The 11,989-nt window shown below is 40.3% G+C and overlaps 1 protein-coding gene across 1 annotated transcript in view; it reads left to right on the top strand.

The window, feature by feature from the left end:
• The window catches only part of EPB41L2 (erythrocyte membrane protein band 4.1 like 2), a 235,655-nt gene that overhangs the window by 138,391 nt on the left and 85,275 nt on the right, over nucleotides 1-11,989 (top strand). Inside the window, exon 4 of the mRNA XM_030886731.2 lies at nucleotides 2,432-2,536. Within this exon, the coding sequence (XP_030742591.1) occupies nucleotides 2,432-2,536 (105 nt within the window). The remainder of the gene's footprint in view (nucleotides 1-2,431; nucleotides 2,537-11,989) is intronic.

The following is an 11,989-nucleotide window of genomic DNA, read 5'->3' as shown; positions in this document are numbered from 1 at the left end:
TGGAGAGGAAATGTTTTGAGAATGATGAGGGCAGTGAATGTACAGATGTGCTTTACACAATTGATGTATGTATGGATTGTGATAAGAGTTGTATGTGCCCCTAATAAAGCGATTAAATATATATGGAATGTTCAACAGGTTGTTACAGTGAAAAAGGACTTCAAGTACCGGGACAAAGGAGGCATGTGCACAGGGAGCAGAAGGCGTCCTTGGGCCTTTCACTCCTTACGGCCTCAGACTGCATTGCTTATCAACATGGCCTTGCTTGCCCAGATGGTTTTGTTTGCCCAAACTTGCTGAATTAGAATATCCTTACTGATTAAGTTTGAATGTTTTGGTTTTTTTTTTTAACTGCATGAGGAGGAGTGCTGGGTAGCATCACTGATACATTTGGCGTTTTAACAAACTAAAACAGACTGTCAAATTTCCAGTATCTGATTAACAGTGGGTTAACTCTTTAACCCCTCTGTCCTTATGAACCAGCCCTGGTGGCATAGTGGGTTATTCATTGGGCCGTTAATGACAAGGTTGGTAGTTTGAAGCCTCCTGGAGAAAGAGTGGGCTTTCTACTCATGTAAAGTGTTGTAGTCTCATAAACTCATAGGGGTAATGCTACACTGCTTTATAGGGTCACTATGAGTCAGAACCGACTGAGGGCAGTGCATTTGCGTCTTGTCTCTGTCTGTCTTGTCTGTCAGGGTTCTATGGTGTCACTAGCAGTAATATTGGATGGCTTGTCCATTATGGATGGGTTTCTTTTTTTCATTTTAATGCATCTTCAGTATAATTTTAATAGAAGTTGGCTCTGTCTGACTCTGTATCCATAATGAAAAGTAAATTCTTTTGATTGTGCTATTTCCATCGTCTCAAAAAATATTTCTTCCTTTAATATTTGGTTTACATGTCATATTCTCACTGAAGAACTCATTTTCTCAGACACAGTGAACTCATCCCATTCTTGATGTTCACATAGCTCTTTGAACATTTCTCTCTGAGAAAGTACCTCACAGTACTGCATTTTTATCATCCCATCAGACTTTGATATTGGAGACTGAATGAAAGCATAAGTAATCTATGTGTGCAATGAGGCTATCCCTCAGCCTTTCGATGAGCCATGTCCTGGAAAGGGAAGGAGAGAGTAGTAGAGAAGTCAGGTGGAGCATTTAGAAGGTATTGTGGTGTTTGCTACATGAGGGCTATAGAAAGAACAAAGGTTGGGCTGGGCTGGTGAGGTACCTTGCTTAGCATTTTGTCTCTCACAGTGAACCCTGAGGCATAGCTGGTATACCCCCTTCATAGAAAAGGCGATAAAGGGCTTTGCCTCCTGTCACGTTTGTCTTAGTAAAAACGAAGTGCTTACAAAATGTTGACATGGTTGGGTCTGACTCTAACCCTCGTGCTGCTGCTCATCTATGCTACCTGGCATATCAGTACCCAGTTGGGACAGTAAACTTTGTGTCCCTCGCACCACCCCCATCTTTTGGATAATTCAGTCCATGAGGGAGGGCATGTTTCTATTTGTGAGAGGAAACCAATGAGGAAGTGTGACCTATTATTTAAAAAAAAATCATTTTATTGGAGGTTTGTACAACTCATCACCATCCACCCACCCATCCATCCATCCATCCATCCATCCATCCATCCATCCATCCATCCATCCAGTCAAGCACATTTGTACATTTGTTGCCTTCATCATTCTCAAAACATTTGCTCTCCACTTGAGCCCTTGGCATCAGCTCCTCATTTTCCCCCCTCCCTCCCCACTCACCCTCCCTCATGAACCCTTGATACTTTAAAAATTATTATTATTTTGTCATATCTTACACTGTCTGATGTCTCCCTTCACCCACTTTTCTGTTGTCCATCCCCCAGGGAGGAGGCTATATGTAGCTCCTTGTAATAGGTTCCCCTTTTCTACCCCACCTTCCCTACACTTTCCCAGTATCGACACTGGTCCTGACGGGATCATCTGTCCTGGATTCCCTGTGTTTCCAGTTTCTATCTGTACCAGTGTACATCCTCTGGTCTAGCCAGATTTGTAAGGTAGAATTGGGATCATGATAGTGGGGGGTGGGGGTGGGGGAGAAAGCATTTAGGAACTAGAGGAAAGTTGTATGTTTCATCGTTGTTTGCATATGTTTTTATATTTAAAAAAATAAACTAAGGATTTGCATATTTCAGTCCCTTTTTATTTTTATACACAGGGTCAACAAAGCAGAGGTCATCTCAGCATGAGTTCAGTATAAAATGTATGCTTTGTGTTGTATGTATATATGTAGATTATAGTGACAAAATTATGACTTATTGTTATAAGAGAAAGTTGGAAACAAGTAAGTTTACAGTAAATTGTTTATCTGATAATAGCTTTTTATTTATAACACTTATAGAATGTTCAGTGCTTGAAAAGTAAAGACACTATTTCTCCCTCCAGAAACGTGCTAAGGGACAAGTGTTATTTGACAAAGTCTGCGAGCATCTTAATCTCCTAGAGAAGGACTACTTTGGACTTTTGTTTCAGGAAAACCCAGAGCAGAAAGTAAGTGAAAAATTTCAACTTTATTTCTAAATTATTATAAAAATAAAATCATTTTTTACTTGTTTATTTCAGTGTAATATCTTGCATTGAACTATGTAATTTCATTTATTGTGATAAACCTTAATTTTAGGATTGATAAACACCAAAAACTTACATTGCATGGAAAGAGCCATCTTTAACTTTTTAACATTGTGTGTATTTGCCTGCTTTTCACTTAACATATTGTGAGTAGGACTTTGGAATGCAGCATCTTAATCATCATAATATTTGCTAATGAAAGAATGGATTTAAACATTTTTATGTACAATTTCTTTTGAACGCCTCATGGAGTGAATTTGCTTTAACGAATTTGTAAAACAAAAATTCCTTAAATTAATGAAAACATTTCAAGTGTGGCAGAATTATTGTTCTAGCATAGTTAAAAAAATAGCATTCATTTCCTGTTCTTATTTTTTGTCAATAATCAGAGGGAGAGCTGGTCAGAACTGTTCATACTCTGACGAAAATCAAGTGTGTACTGGGAATCAAGCATTTCTATTAACAGGACAGGTATATTTGAAGGAATACAAGAGTACCCATGCCTACTTGCCTGGCCGGTCAGGAGTGAGCGATGGATTTGCTAAATAGACTGTAGATTGAAGGTGCTCCTTGTCCTGTTTTTAGACTTTTAGGGCAAAAAAAGAGGGCTAACGGATGGGGCAGACTGAACTGGTCAGTTTGGCCAGCCAGTGAGCCACGGGGAGATCTGCCTGACCACTCAGGAGTATGCTGAGGTGGTCTCTGCTCCAGCCATTTAACAAGAAGGACATTCAGCATAGCATTAGTGCATGCTGAAATGCTCATGATAAGAAGAGAACTCCAGGGGCTCCCCGACTTCTGGCCCAAAGAAGGCTTTTCCTCTTCACAGCTGTTCCACACTCTGCATCTCATGAATGACTTTTGTCAGAGCTATTGCGTATTAGGGGTGCAGAGTACAGTCTCCAATTGCTTCTGAAAAGAAGCCCTTTTGTTGGTTAAATTGTAGCGGTGGAAAAACTTCCTATGACTATTCTGTTTTCAGGGGCCACAACACTTGAACACAATAAAAAGGCATTCCCGTCCAATATCATTTAAAACTCAGTCATTTGAACTGAGGCGTCAGAAACGGCAAATTGTGTTTGCACGCATCCCATCTGTGTATGTATATGTGTGTGTATATGTACATACATATGTGTGTGTGTGTATAAAATCTCCCAGTAATTAAGTACTTACTGGCTACTACTGATGGTGATACTTGTTTATAGATTCCGTTTTCTCTACTGCTTAGTTTTAACTTCCTGATAACTAAATGGTGGCTTAGCTCCCCATGTACACTAAAGACAATTTAATTGCATGCTTGCCTGCTGAGAAATATCCAAGTATTTGTATTAGAACCATTTTTAGATGCTCTTCTCAGATGTAATAACATAGTAAACATTGAACGAAATAAATTACGTATTGTGTTTACACTGTCTACTATTAAGGGTAGTCCTGATAGTGGCTCTAACCACATGTTCTTTTATTGGCCCGCAAAGAACTTTCTTCGAGGCAGACTATTCCTTCCCTGCCCACACTCAGAATAGTGATCACATTCTCCATGCTACATCCGAGTATCTATGCTAAATCGCTCACACCATTTCCACAATTTATGAATTTTCCTTTATAAAATATGGTCATACTATATAGCTCTTTTGTAGATGGTAAACACCCAAGTGCCTCTACTCCAGCCCTAAAAACAGTGTCCGGTGCATATTTAGGGCACAGTATGTCAAACTGTATCTTTAGATTGTGTTACGTTACTGGCAGTCTATAAATCTAAGCAGCATTAGCGTGATCACAAGGTTAACAATATATTTCCTGCCCTAACACAACTGAGGAATATAACATATTCCTCATGATAACAATAACTCATTACGACACTGTTTCTGTAGCGGGAAAGGGGGAACTTATGGCATGTTCCATTGATCATAGGTGTCTGTGTTGTGTTTGCGTGTTTATGGACCCAAATATTGTGGTACAAAGGAGAGAGAGAAATGTGCACTTGAGATATAGCACTGAGCCCCCATGAGATTCTGTCATGAAGAAAATAAGCCGTCTTGAGAAGCTCTGGCATAGCTCCTTCCTGGAACACCATCCTTGAGTTCAGTGATACCATTAGAGAAACATAAAACTGTAAAGCTGGTACTAGGGATACAGCCTGTAACATGCCAATACCCGTGTGATAGATGGCCTACAGAACTTGAGAACATGAAATCTTCTATGAAGTATGGTGACGTGCATCTGCCCTCCCACTTATGACAGCTGTGCAGCAAGACAGAACGAGTGCATTTCCCCTGTCGTCTTGGTTTTCCTTCCTGTTTTGCCAAGATTTGAGCCTGACCGCCAACATTTATTACTTAAATCACCTTGAGTGACTCATGTACCTTTGCTGTGCCTCACTTGCTGCGACTGTCAAAGACAGTTGGTAATAATACCCACCTTCTAGGTTGCCCTCAGGTCGTTATGAAATAGTGCACACAAGGTGCGTAGAACAGTGCCTACACAACAAAAGATACCTCAATGGGATGTTTATTTTATTGGAATATTTTATGGTCAAAGTACTTATTCTTCTTAAAGAGAGATGCTATAGATAAATATTTCTGACTCAAATCTCAATATAAATATGATATTCCTGCGAGGAAATAAAGCCACGTCACAGCACTCTGCAAGGTGAGGTTGATTATGCCTGGATGGAGTGTTGTGTTCCATGCTTGATGCATGCATTTACTTGCTCTTTCTAGAAGTTATTGAACCTAATACCCAGCATGTCTGAAACTGCCCTCAGGATGTCCCCTAAATCCAAGCCTACCCCCCTTCTCACTGAATGGCACCTTAACACCAACCCAGTCATTCTCAAACCTAATTGGTGTCAGTCATTCTCAAACCTAATTAATCATTGGATTGTTTTTAACGCCTTCCTAAATCCCCCTTAAATAGCTCACTTCTCTACTTCTACAACCTGAAAGGAGGGCACCTCTGTGTTTTGGCAGAACCTTGGTAGCACTGTGGGCTAAGCATTTGGGGATGCTGACCACAGGGTCAGAGGCTCATGCCCACCAGCTGATCCATGTGGAGAATGAGGTAGCTTTCTGCTCCATAAAAATGTACCGTCTCAGAAACCCCAAGGAGCAGCTCCACTTCGTTCTATGTGGTCATTAGGAGTCAGAATGGACTGAATGGCCTGGATTGGAGGCTGGGGAAGGTGCTTTGGATGGAAAAGGTCATGTCACATTCCTGCTTCAGCCCCATCAATGTGACATATTTTTGCGTGCAGTATTGGTGGTATAGTGGTGAACATAGCTGCCTTCCAGTGTGTGACCGTTTTTCTTAGAGAAAGGACTCTTCCCGACTCTTTACCACATAGTCTTGATAACACTGTAAAATCAGATGCCTGTCAACAAACCTAATCTCCCATCTCTGCACCAAGCACACCAGACTTCTTTCCTGATACTAAAGCGGGGAGAGAGACCCACACAGTGCAACTGCTTGTCTGGCACACTCCCTTTACCTAGCCAAGCCGACTCATTCTTGAGCTCCATGCTTACGCAGCAGTTCCTCTAATGCTGTTCCTGTTAATATCTTAATTTTTTCCTCTACAGCAGTACTTAAAACATACTAACAATAAGTTATATTATTTAGGCTCTGTCCTCTCAGTTAGAACATAAAACAGACTTCCATGAAGGCAGGATCTATCTTGTTTCTTTCTTACCAGTTAGTAATCTAGTTTGCACACAGGTGTATTTAATATATATTTGTTATTGTCTAGAAAACCTGAAGCTACACCCTCCAGGAGCTCATAGAGTAATAGAAAGATCGATAAAAGCTAAAGTTTCTACTAAATGTCTAGATGACAGATGGAGGAGGTCATGAACGCCCCTGAATTGGGGGCAAAGGGCGAAGTGGCGAAAGGCAGTCAAGAAAAGCCCACAGAGAATCCGTAAGTTGGATCTTAAGGAAAGATCTTAGGCATTCACATAAAAAAAGAAATAGAAAGGATATTCCAAATTTAGGAAATAGGACTCTATGTGCAAAGGAATATAATGTGAGCTAGCAAGGTTCATTTTGAGAGAGAAGTGTGCTATGGATTAAATACAATTCCTTGTGAAGGTTCATGAGAAATAAAGATAGAGGTAGTCTGAGTCTACTTGACCAACAACCATATAACTTCTAAAGCACATTGCTAAAACTAAGTATGAAACTCATAATTTAAAATTTTACTTTGTAGTTTTCCATAGGAAACAAAAAATGCTCACAAAATTAGACACACATGTTGTAACTGGGCTTTAACGCCAGAACTTTGGGGGTGGGGGTGGGGGAATAAAAGGAATTTCCTTTCTGAGATTCACTTTTTAGAAGACAAATAATCAAATTGATTAGCAATATGTTTAATTATTCTCATGTGTAAATCAAATATGAGGGACCCCTGGTGGCATAGTAGGGTTTGCATTAAGCTACTAAAATCAAAATCTGCAGTTTGAAACTGTCAGCCACTCCTTGGAAGACAGGTGAAGCTTTTTACTTCTGTAAATATTTCTACCCTTGGAGAAACTCAGAGGGGCCAGTTCTGCCTTGTCCTATAGGTTGGTATGTCCGAATTGACTCAATACAATTAGTTGAGTGATAAATGTAATTTGTGCTCATAAATTTTGTATTGTGTATATTTTTATTCTTTCCGACCTACATAGATAAAATTAAGTCCTCGATATCTAGACCAAAGAACTCTAGATTCATAATGTATTCTTTCCTAATTCAGCTTTATTATTCCTGCTTTGTTGGAAACCCTACCAATTTCAATAGTAGAGTGGTGTAGAATATAGGAAGGTAGAAATCTCTCAACAATATTTACAGAAATAGTGATCATTTATATTTTTAATAATGTTAAAAAAAGCAGAGCCAGATTTCTTTGTACCAACACTTATTTATTTATTTATTTATTTATTTATTAACATTTTATTAGGGGCTCATACAACTGTTATCCCAATCCATACACACATCAATTGTGTAAAGCGCATTTGTACATCGTTTCTCAAAACATTTTCTCTCCATTTAAACCCCCGACATTAGGTCCTCATTTTTCCCCTCCCTCCCCGCTCCCCCCTCCCACATGAGCCCTTGATAGTTTATAAATGGGTATTTTGTCATATCTTGCCCTGTCCGACATCTCCCTTCATCCACTTTTCAGTTGTCTGTCCCCCAGGGAGGAGGTCACACACAGTTCCATGTAATCGGTTCCCTCTTTCCTACCCATTCTCCCTTTACCCTCCCTGTTTTGCCACTCACACCACTGGTCCTATAGGGTTCATCCGTCCTGGATTCCTGTATCAACATTTAACATGGTGAAAAAAATCGATGTGTCTGTCTTCTGTTAGCGCAGAACTGTGCCACTTATGATGAGGCACTGAATTTTGGGACCTTCCCATTAAAGTATTAAAATCGGTCGTTGTTAATGTCAGAACTTTTCGTGTCTGTTGGGAACTCTTGTGAACTTTAATGTGGAAAATGTCGTTACAAATATGTGGCATCAAGCAACATGCTCCTTTTTCATACATGGCATTCCAAGCTCTTGTGTTCATGTCTACATGGAACCATCATTAAGAATTTTGGACTCTGTTTAAAAAGGAAAATATTGTTTGGAATATTTGATGTTAATTAGGGTTTGGCCCTTGGCCCAGGTTTAAAGTTATTTTGCTTCAAGACACACTGAAAAGAGAAGCTTGTTGAGAGTGAAGTTGACATCCACAGCTAACTTCGTGAAAATTAACGTGATTGTCTCTGCTAGCCAGACTATTTCCCCCGAAAGTTGAACTAAAAACTAAAATATTGAACGGTTTATCCTATATAAAATTTTTAGTAATTTTCTTTAATTCAGTCTAGCTAAACCTTAAAAGACTATGTATTTAGTGAAATCAGGAGTTGACTCATAGTCCCCCAAATGTATAGTGAAAGTTTCACTGTGACATAGAAAGCCTGTAACTTTCCCCTAACACCAGCATTCCCGTAGAGTTCTATTAGACCGAATTTCAGCAGAGGGGTCTAGTAAAAGGGACCTCCTGTTAACACTATAAATTCCTAAGACAAAATACTGCTTTTAGACACAACATGCTTCATACTTTCAACATTGGCTATCACATCCTGGGTTGGGTTGAATTTCTTAATTTCTGCCACCTGGTAAAATTGACAAGCACCAAAAAATAGGTGAGAAAGATCCGGCTAGGCATTTTGAAAAACTGATAACTGTGGGCCTTTGGGTCCAGGCCTGCAAGGGATTAGGTGATAGTGAGATTTTTTTTCTGGGGTGGTGACTGGGATAGAGGTTGGGTAAGGAACTAGAAGATGGATTTTGTGAATGTTTCTTGAGCTGTTACCTAGGTTTAATGTGCTGGGGGAAGAGGGAGAGGGAGCCTTCAATAGACAGCCACACACCCATGCTGCTGGCAAAAGACTAGTTGATCATCTCTGTCAGGTGAAAGTGGTTCATTAAGTGAACTCAATAGTCACTGGGTCCTGACATTCTTTAGTACAGCTGTTAAGTGTGATGGACAAGAGGCTCTCAAACATACAGGTGTGTATCGGCCATAATACTTTGATTTGGGAAGGTGAAAGTAATGCCCTACTAGGGATTTCTGTAGGAACCTGTCAATATCTGTATGTCCATTTAGTGAAGGTGGGGTATCTCCTTGGCAAGCCAATTTAAAGGGCTTGAAAAACCTTACCCTATATTTGGCTTTCACGAAGGACGGAATTGCTACCCAGAGAATGATCTATGGTGATGCTACTAAAAAATCTCAACCCAAACTCAAAACCATCAAGTCATTTGTAAAATTTTTGGTGTTGCACTTGTGAATTTATAGCCTTAGATTGTAGTATTGTACTCTGCCATAATCTAAGTACTTAGTAATGCTGATTATTCAAAAATTAATGTGATTAGTGGTCATTAGAGATAATGGTCAAACTGTGAGCAGATGTCATTCTAAAGATATTATTTAAGTACTTACTGATTCCCTAACATTGCCAACCACTGTTGGTGTTAGCTGCTCTTGAGTTGGCTCTTACTCATGGCGACATTGATGTGTAAAAGAAAGACACACAGTCCAATTCTGTACCGTCTTCATATTTGTTGGAATGTTTGAGTCTTTCTGTCGTGGCTCTTGGGACAGTTCATCTTCAGTTTTTCTTTGTTCATCATAATTTTGTTTATCAGCCCACCAAGCACCAAAGAGGAGGTGAATACTGTTTGTAGTGCTAGGGAGGGGAAGACCTTGCCTTGGCAGGAGCAGGTCTTATACTGTGGAAAGGTAAAACCAGTCACTCTGCTTGCTGTTGTATGATTACATCAGATTAAACTCTGTCCACTTAGTCTTTGGGTCGGAGTCTAAAACAAAGAAGCCACTTGAGCCTTTAGTTCTGATTCTTTGGAAAGTGGTCCCCAAATGACACTGAGTCTCAATTTGGCTGGCTTGTGTTCAACAGCTTGGGACTTGTGCTCCTGCGTCTGGAGAGCTGTTAATCACTCTCCCCTGTCCCATGTGGAAACTGACAGGTCATTTGTACAAAGGCTGGGTGCTTTAAGTGAGAACTGGATGGCTGGGATACAGGGCTCTCTCTAGGGTGGGGCTGGGAATGTCCGGACTAAGGGCCGGATGAGGGTGTGAAATCAATACCAGCTAACATCACACACTTCACCAAAGAGAAGCATTTTGAGCCAACACATTAGGAGTGAGTTAATGAAATATTTGACCAGTATGCCCCGTGAATGTTGTTTAAAATAGTCCAAATGGCCCTTGGCAGAAAAAGGGTTCCCCACCCTTGCTCTAGGGAGTCTCAGAAGATACTAATTACTTCTGTTCCAACTGTCACACTTATGACCTAGGAGAGTCGGAAGGGTCTGCCAGGCCTCCACACTCTCTATCTCTGTGCTCATGTTCTGAAGGTTTTTTATTTATTTGTTTTTCTCCTTCAGCTTGGGACTATTTGTCTTTGATTCAGTGTTTTTGTTTTGTTTTGTTTTCTTTTTGCAATGGTTGTTACCTCGTTGGATGAACTTGGCAGAGGAGACCCTTCCCTGATAGTCTGGTGAAATTCTATGGGCTGCTCCTCAGAAGAGTGAGGGCTGGTGGCTGAATGATTCCTTCTTCCCATTCTGGTGCACTCATGATAGTCGATCATTTGTGAGCGAGCTGTTGTGTGGGGCAGCAGCTGCAGGGTGGGGAAGCTGAATGCCAGGCTCTTTTTTCTAAGGGGAGAGTTAGAGAGGCTCCCTAACAGCACTCAAGGTACCATTGGAGAGTCCCATGCAGCTGGGGCGCTCGTGAACTAAAACTGGAGCAAGCTCTGGTGGCGCTTTATCGAGAGGCTTGAATGTCACCAGTGTTAGAACGGAGTCCCCACACCTTGAATCCTTCTGTGTGGAGTGTGACCGTGAGCATGCAGTGATAGCCACTGGGGTCTACAGCTCGGCTTTCAAAGCAGCCTGTTGTTGCTACTTTTATAATAACATAAGTTAATGTTCTGTTTGTTGTATCATCTCAGTATGGTTTTCAGACAGTAGGTTATTAATTTTTCTGCATAACAAACATTTGAACTCTTTGCTCTATTTGTCTGAATAAGATTCTGTTTAAGCATGAAGAAAATTTATTTTGGGAATATGTTAGATTCAGTGAAATACGTTTATTTTGAAGTTAGTTTACTGTATCTCAAGAAATGAATTTATTTTTATATTTGTGATGATAAAGTAACAGTGAACTTTTAAGAATGGGTGGAGGATAGGTTGGGAGAAGTGAAATTTAAGACCTGTATACGTAGACGGGCATGGATATATAATTGGCATGCTTGTTACAGCTTTGAGAGACAAATATTTAATGTTCTTCTTGGTTTGAACGTGGTTTTAAATGTGGTTAGTCTGTCTTCAAGATAGGGTAGTGGTTTCCTGGGGACTTTTCTTTTGAATGGTACCTTTTGCAGAGGAAAGCAATTAGGGTAAAGTGAAAGGGAACTTTATTTTTAATTTTCAAATTAGAATAAAGTTTCAAAAGAAAGAATGCTAATGAAGGCTAGGAAGGAGAATAGTCGTTCCAATCTCACAGTCCTCCTATAGGAGGACAAATGGAGGCTTAAGGACAAAGAGAAGTTGCCTATACCGTTTGAGATAGTTCTATTTGATTGGGACTATGGATGTTTTTATAGCCAGTACCTTCCAATTTGCATTTTATTCTGATGACCGAGGTCTCCTAGTGTGTTTGACCAAGCTCTTAGTCCAGTGGCCACACTGCCTGATACTGTAGCAGCTCAGGACCCCTGGTGGCGTGGTTACAAATTGGTCTGTGATCTGCATGGTTGGTAGTTTGAAATCACCAGTAGCTCTGTGGGAGCAACAGAGTTTTGGAAACCCACCAGGGG

This window comes from Echinops telfairi, unplaced genomic scaffold (assembly GCF_000313985.2).
Source record: "Echinops telfairi isolate 266 unplaced genomic scaffold, ASM31398v2 ScPeMD7_3533;HRSCAF=4204_0, whole genome shotgun sequence".
Taxonomy (NCBI): domain Eukaryota; kingdom Metazoa; phylum Chordata; class Mammalia; order Afrosoricida; family Tenrecidae; genus Echinops; species Echinops telfairi.
This window is presented reverse-complemented; position numbering and strand designations above follow the sequence as displayed.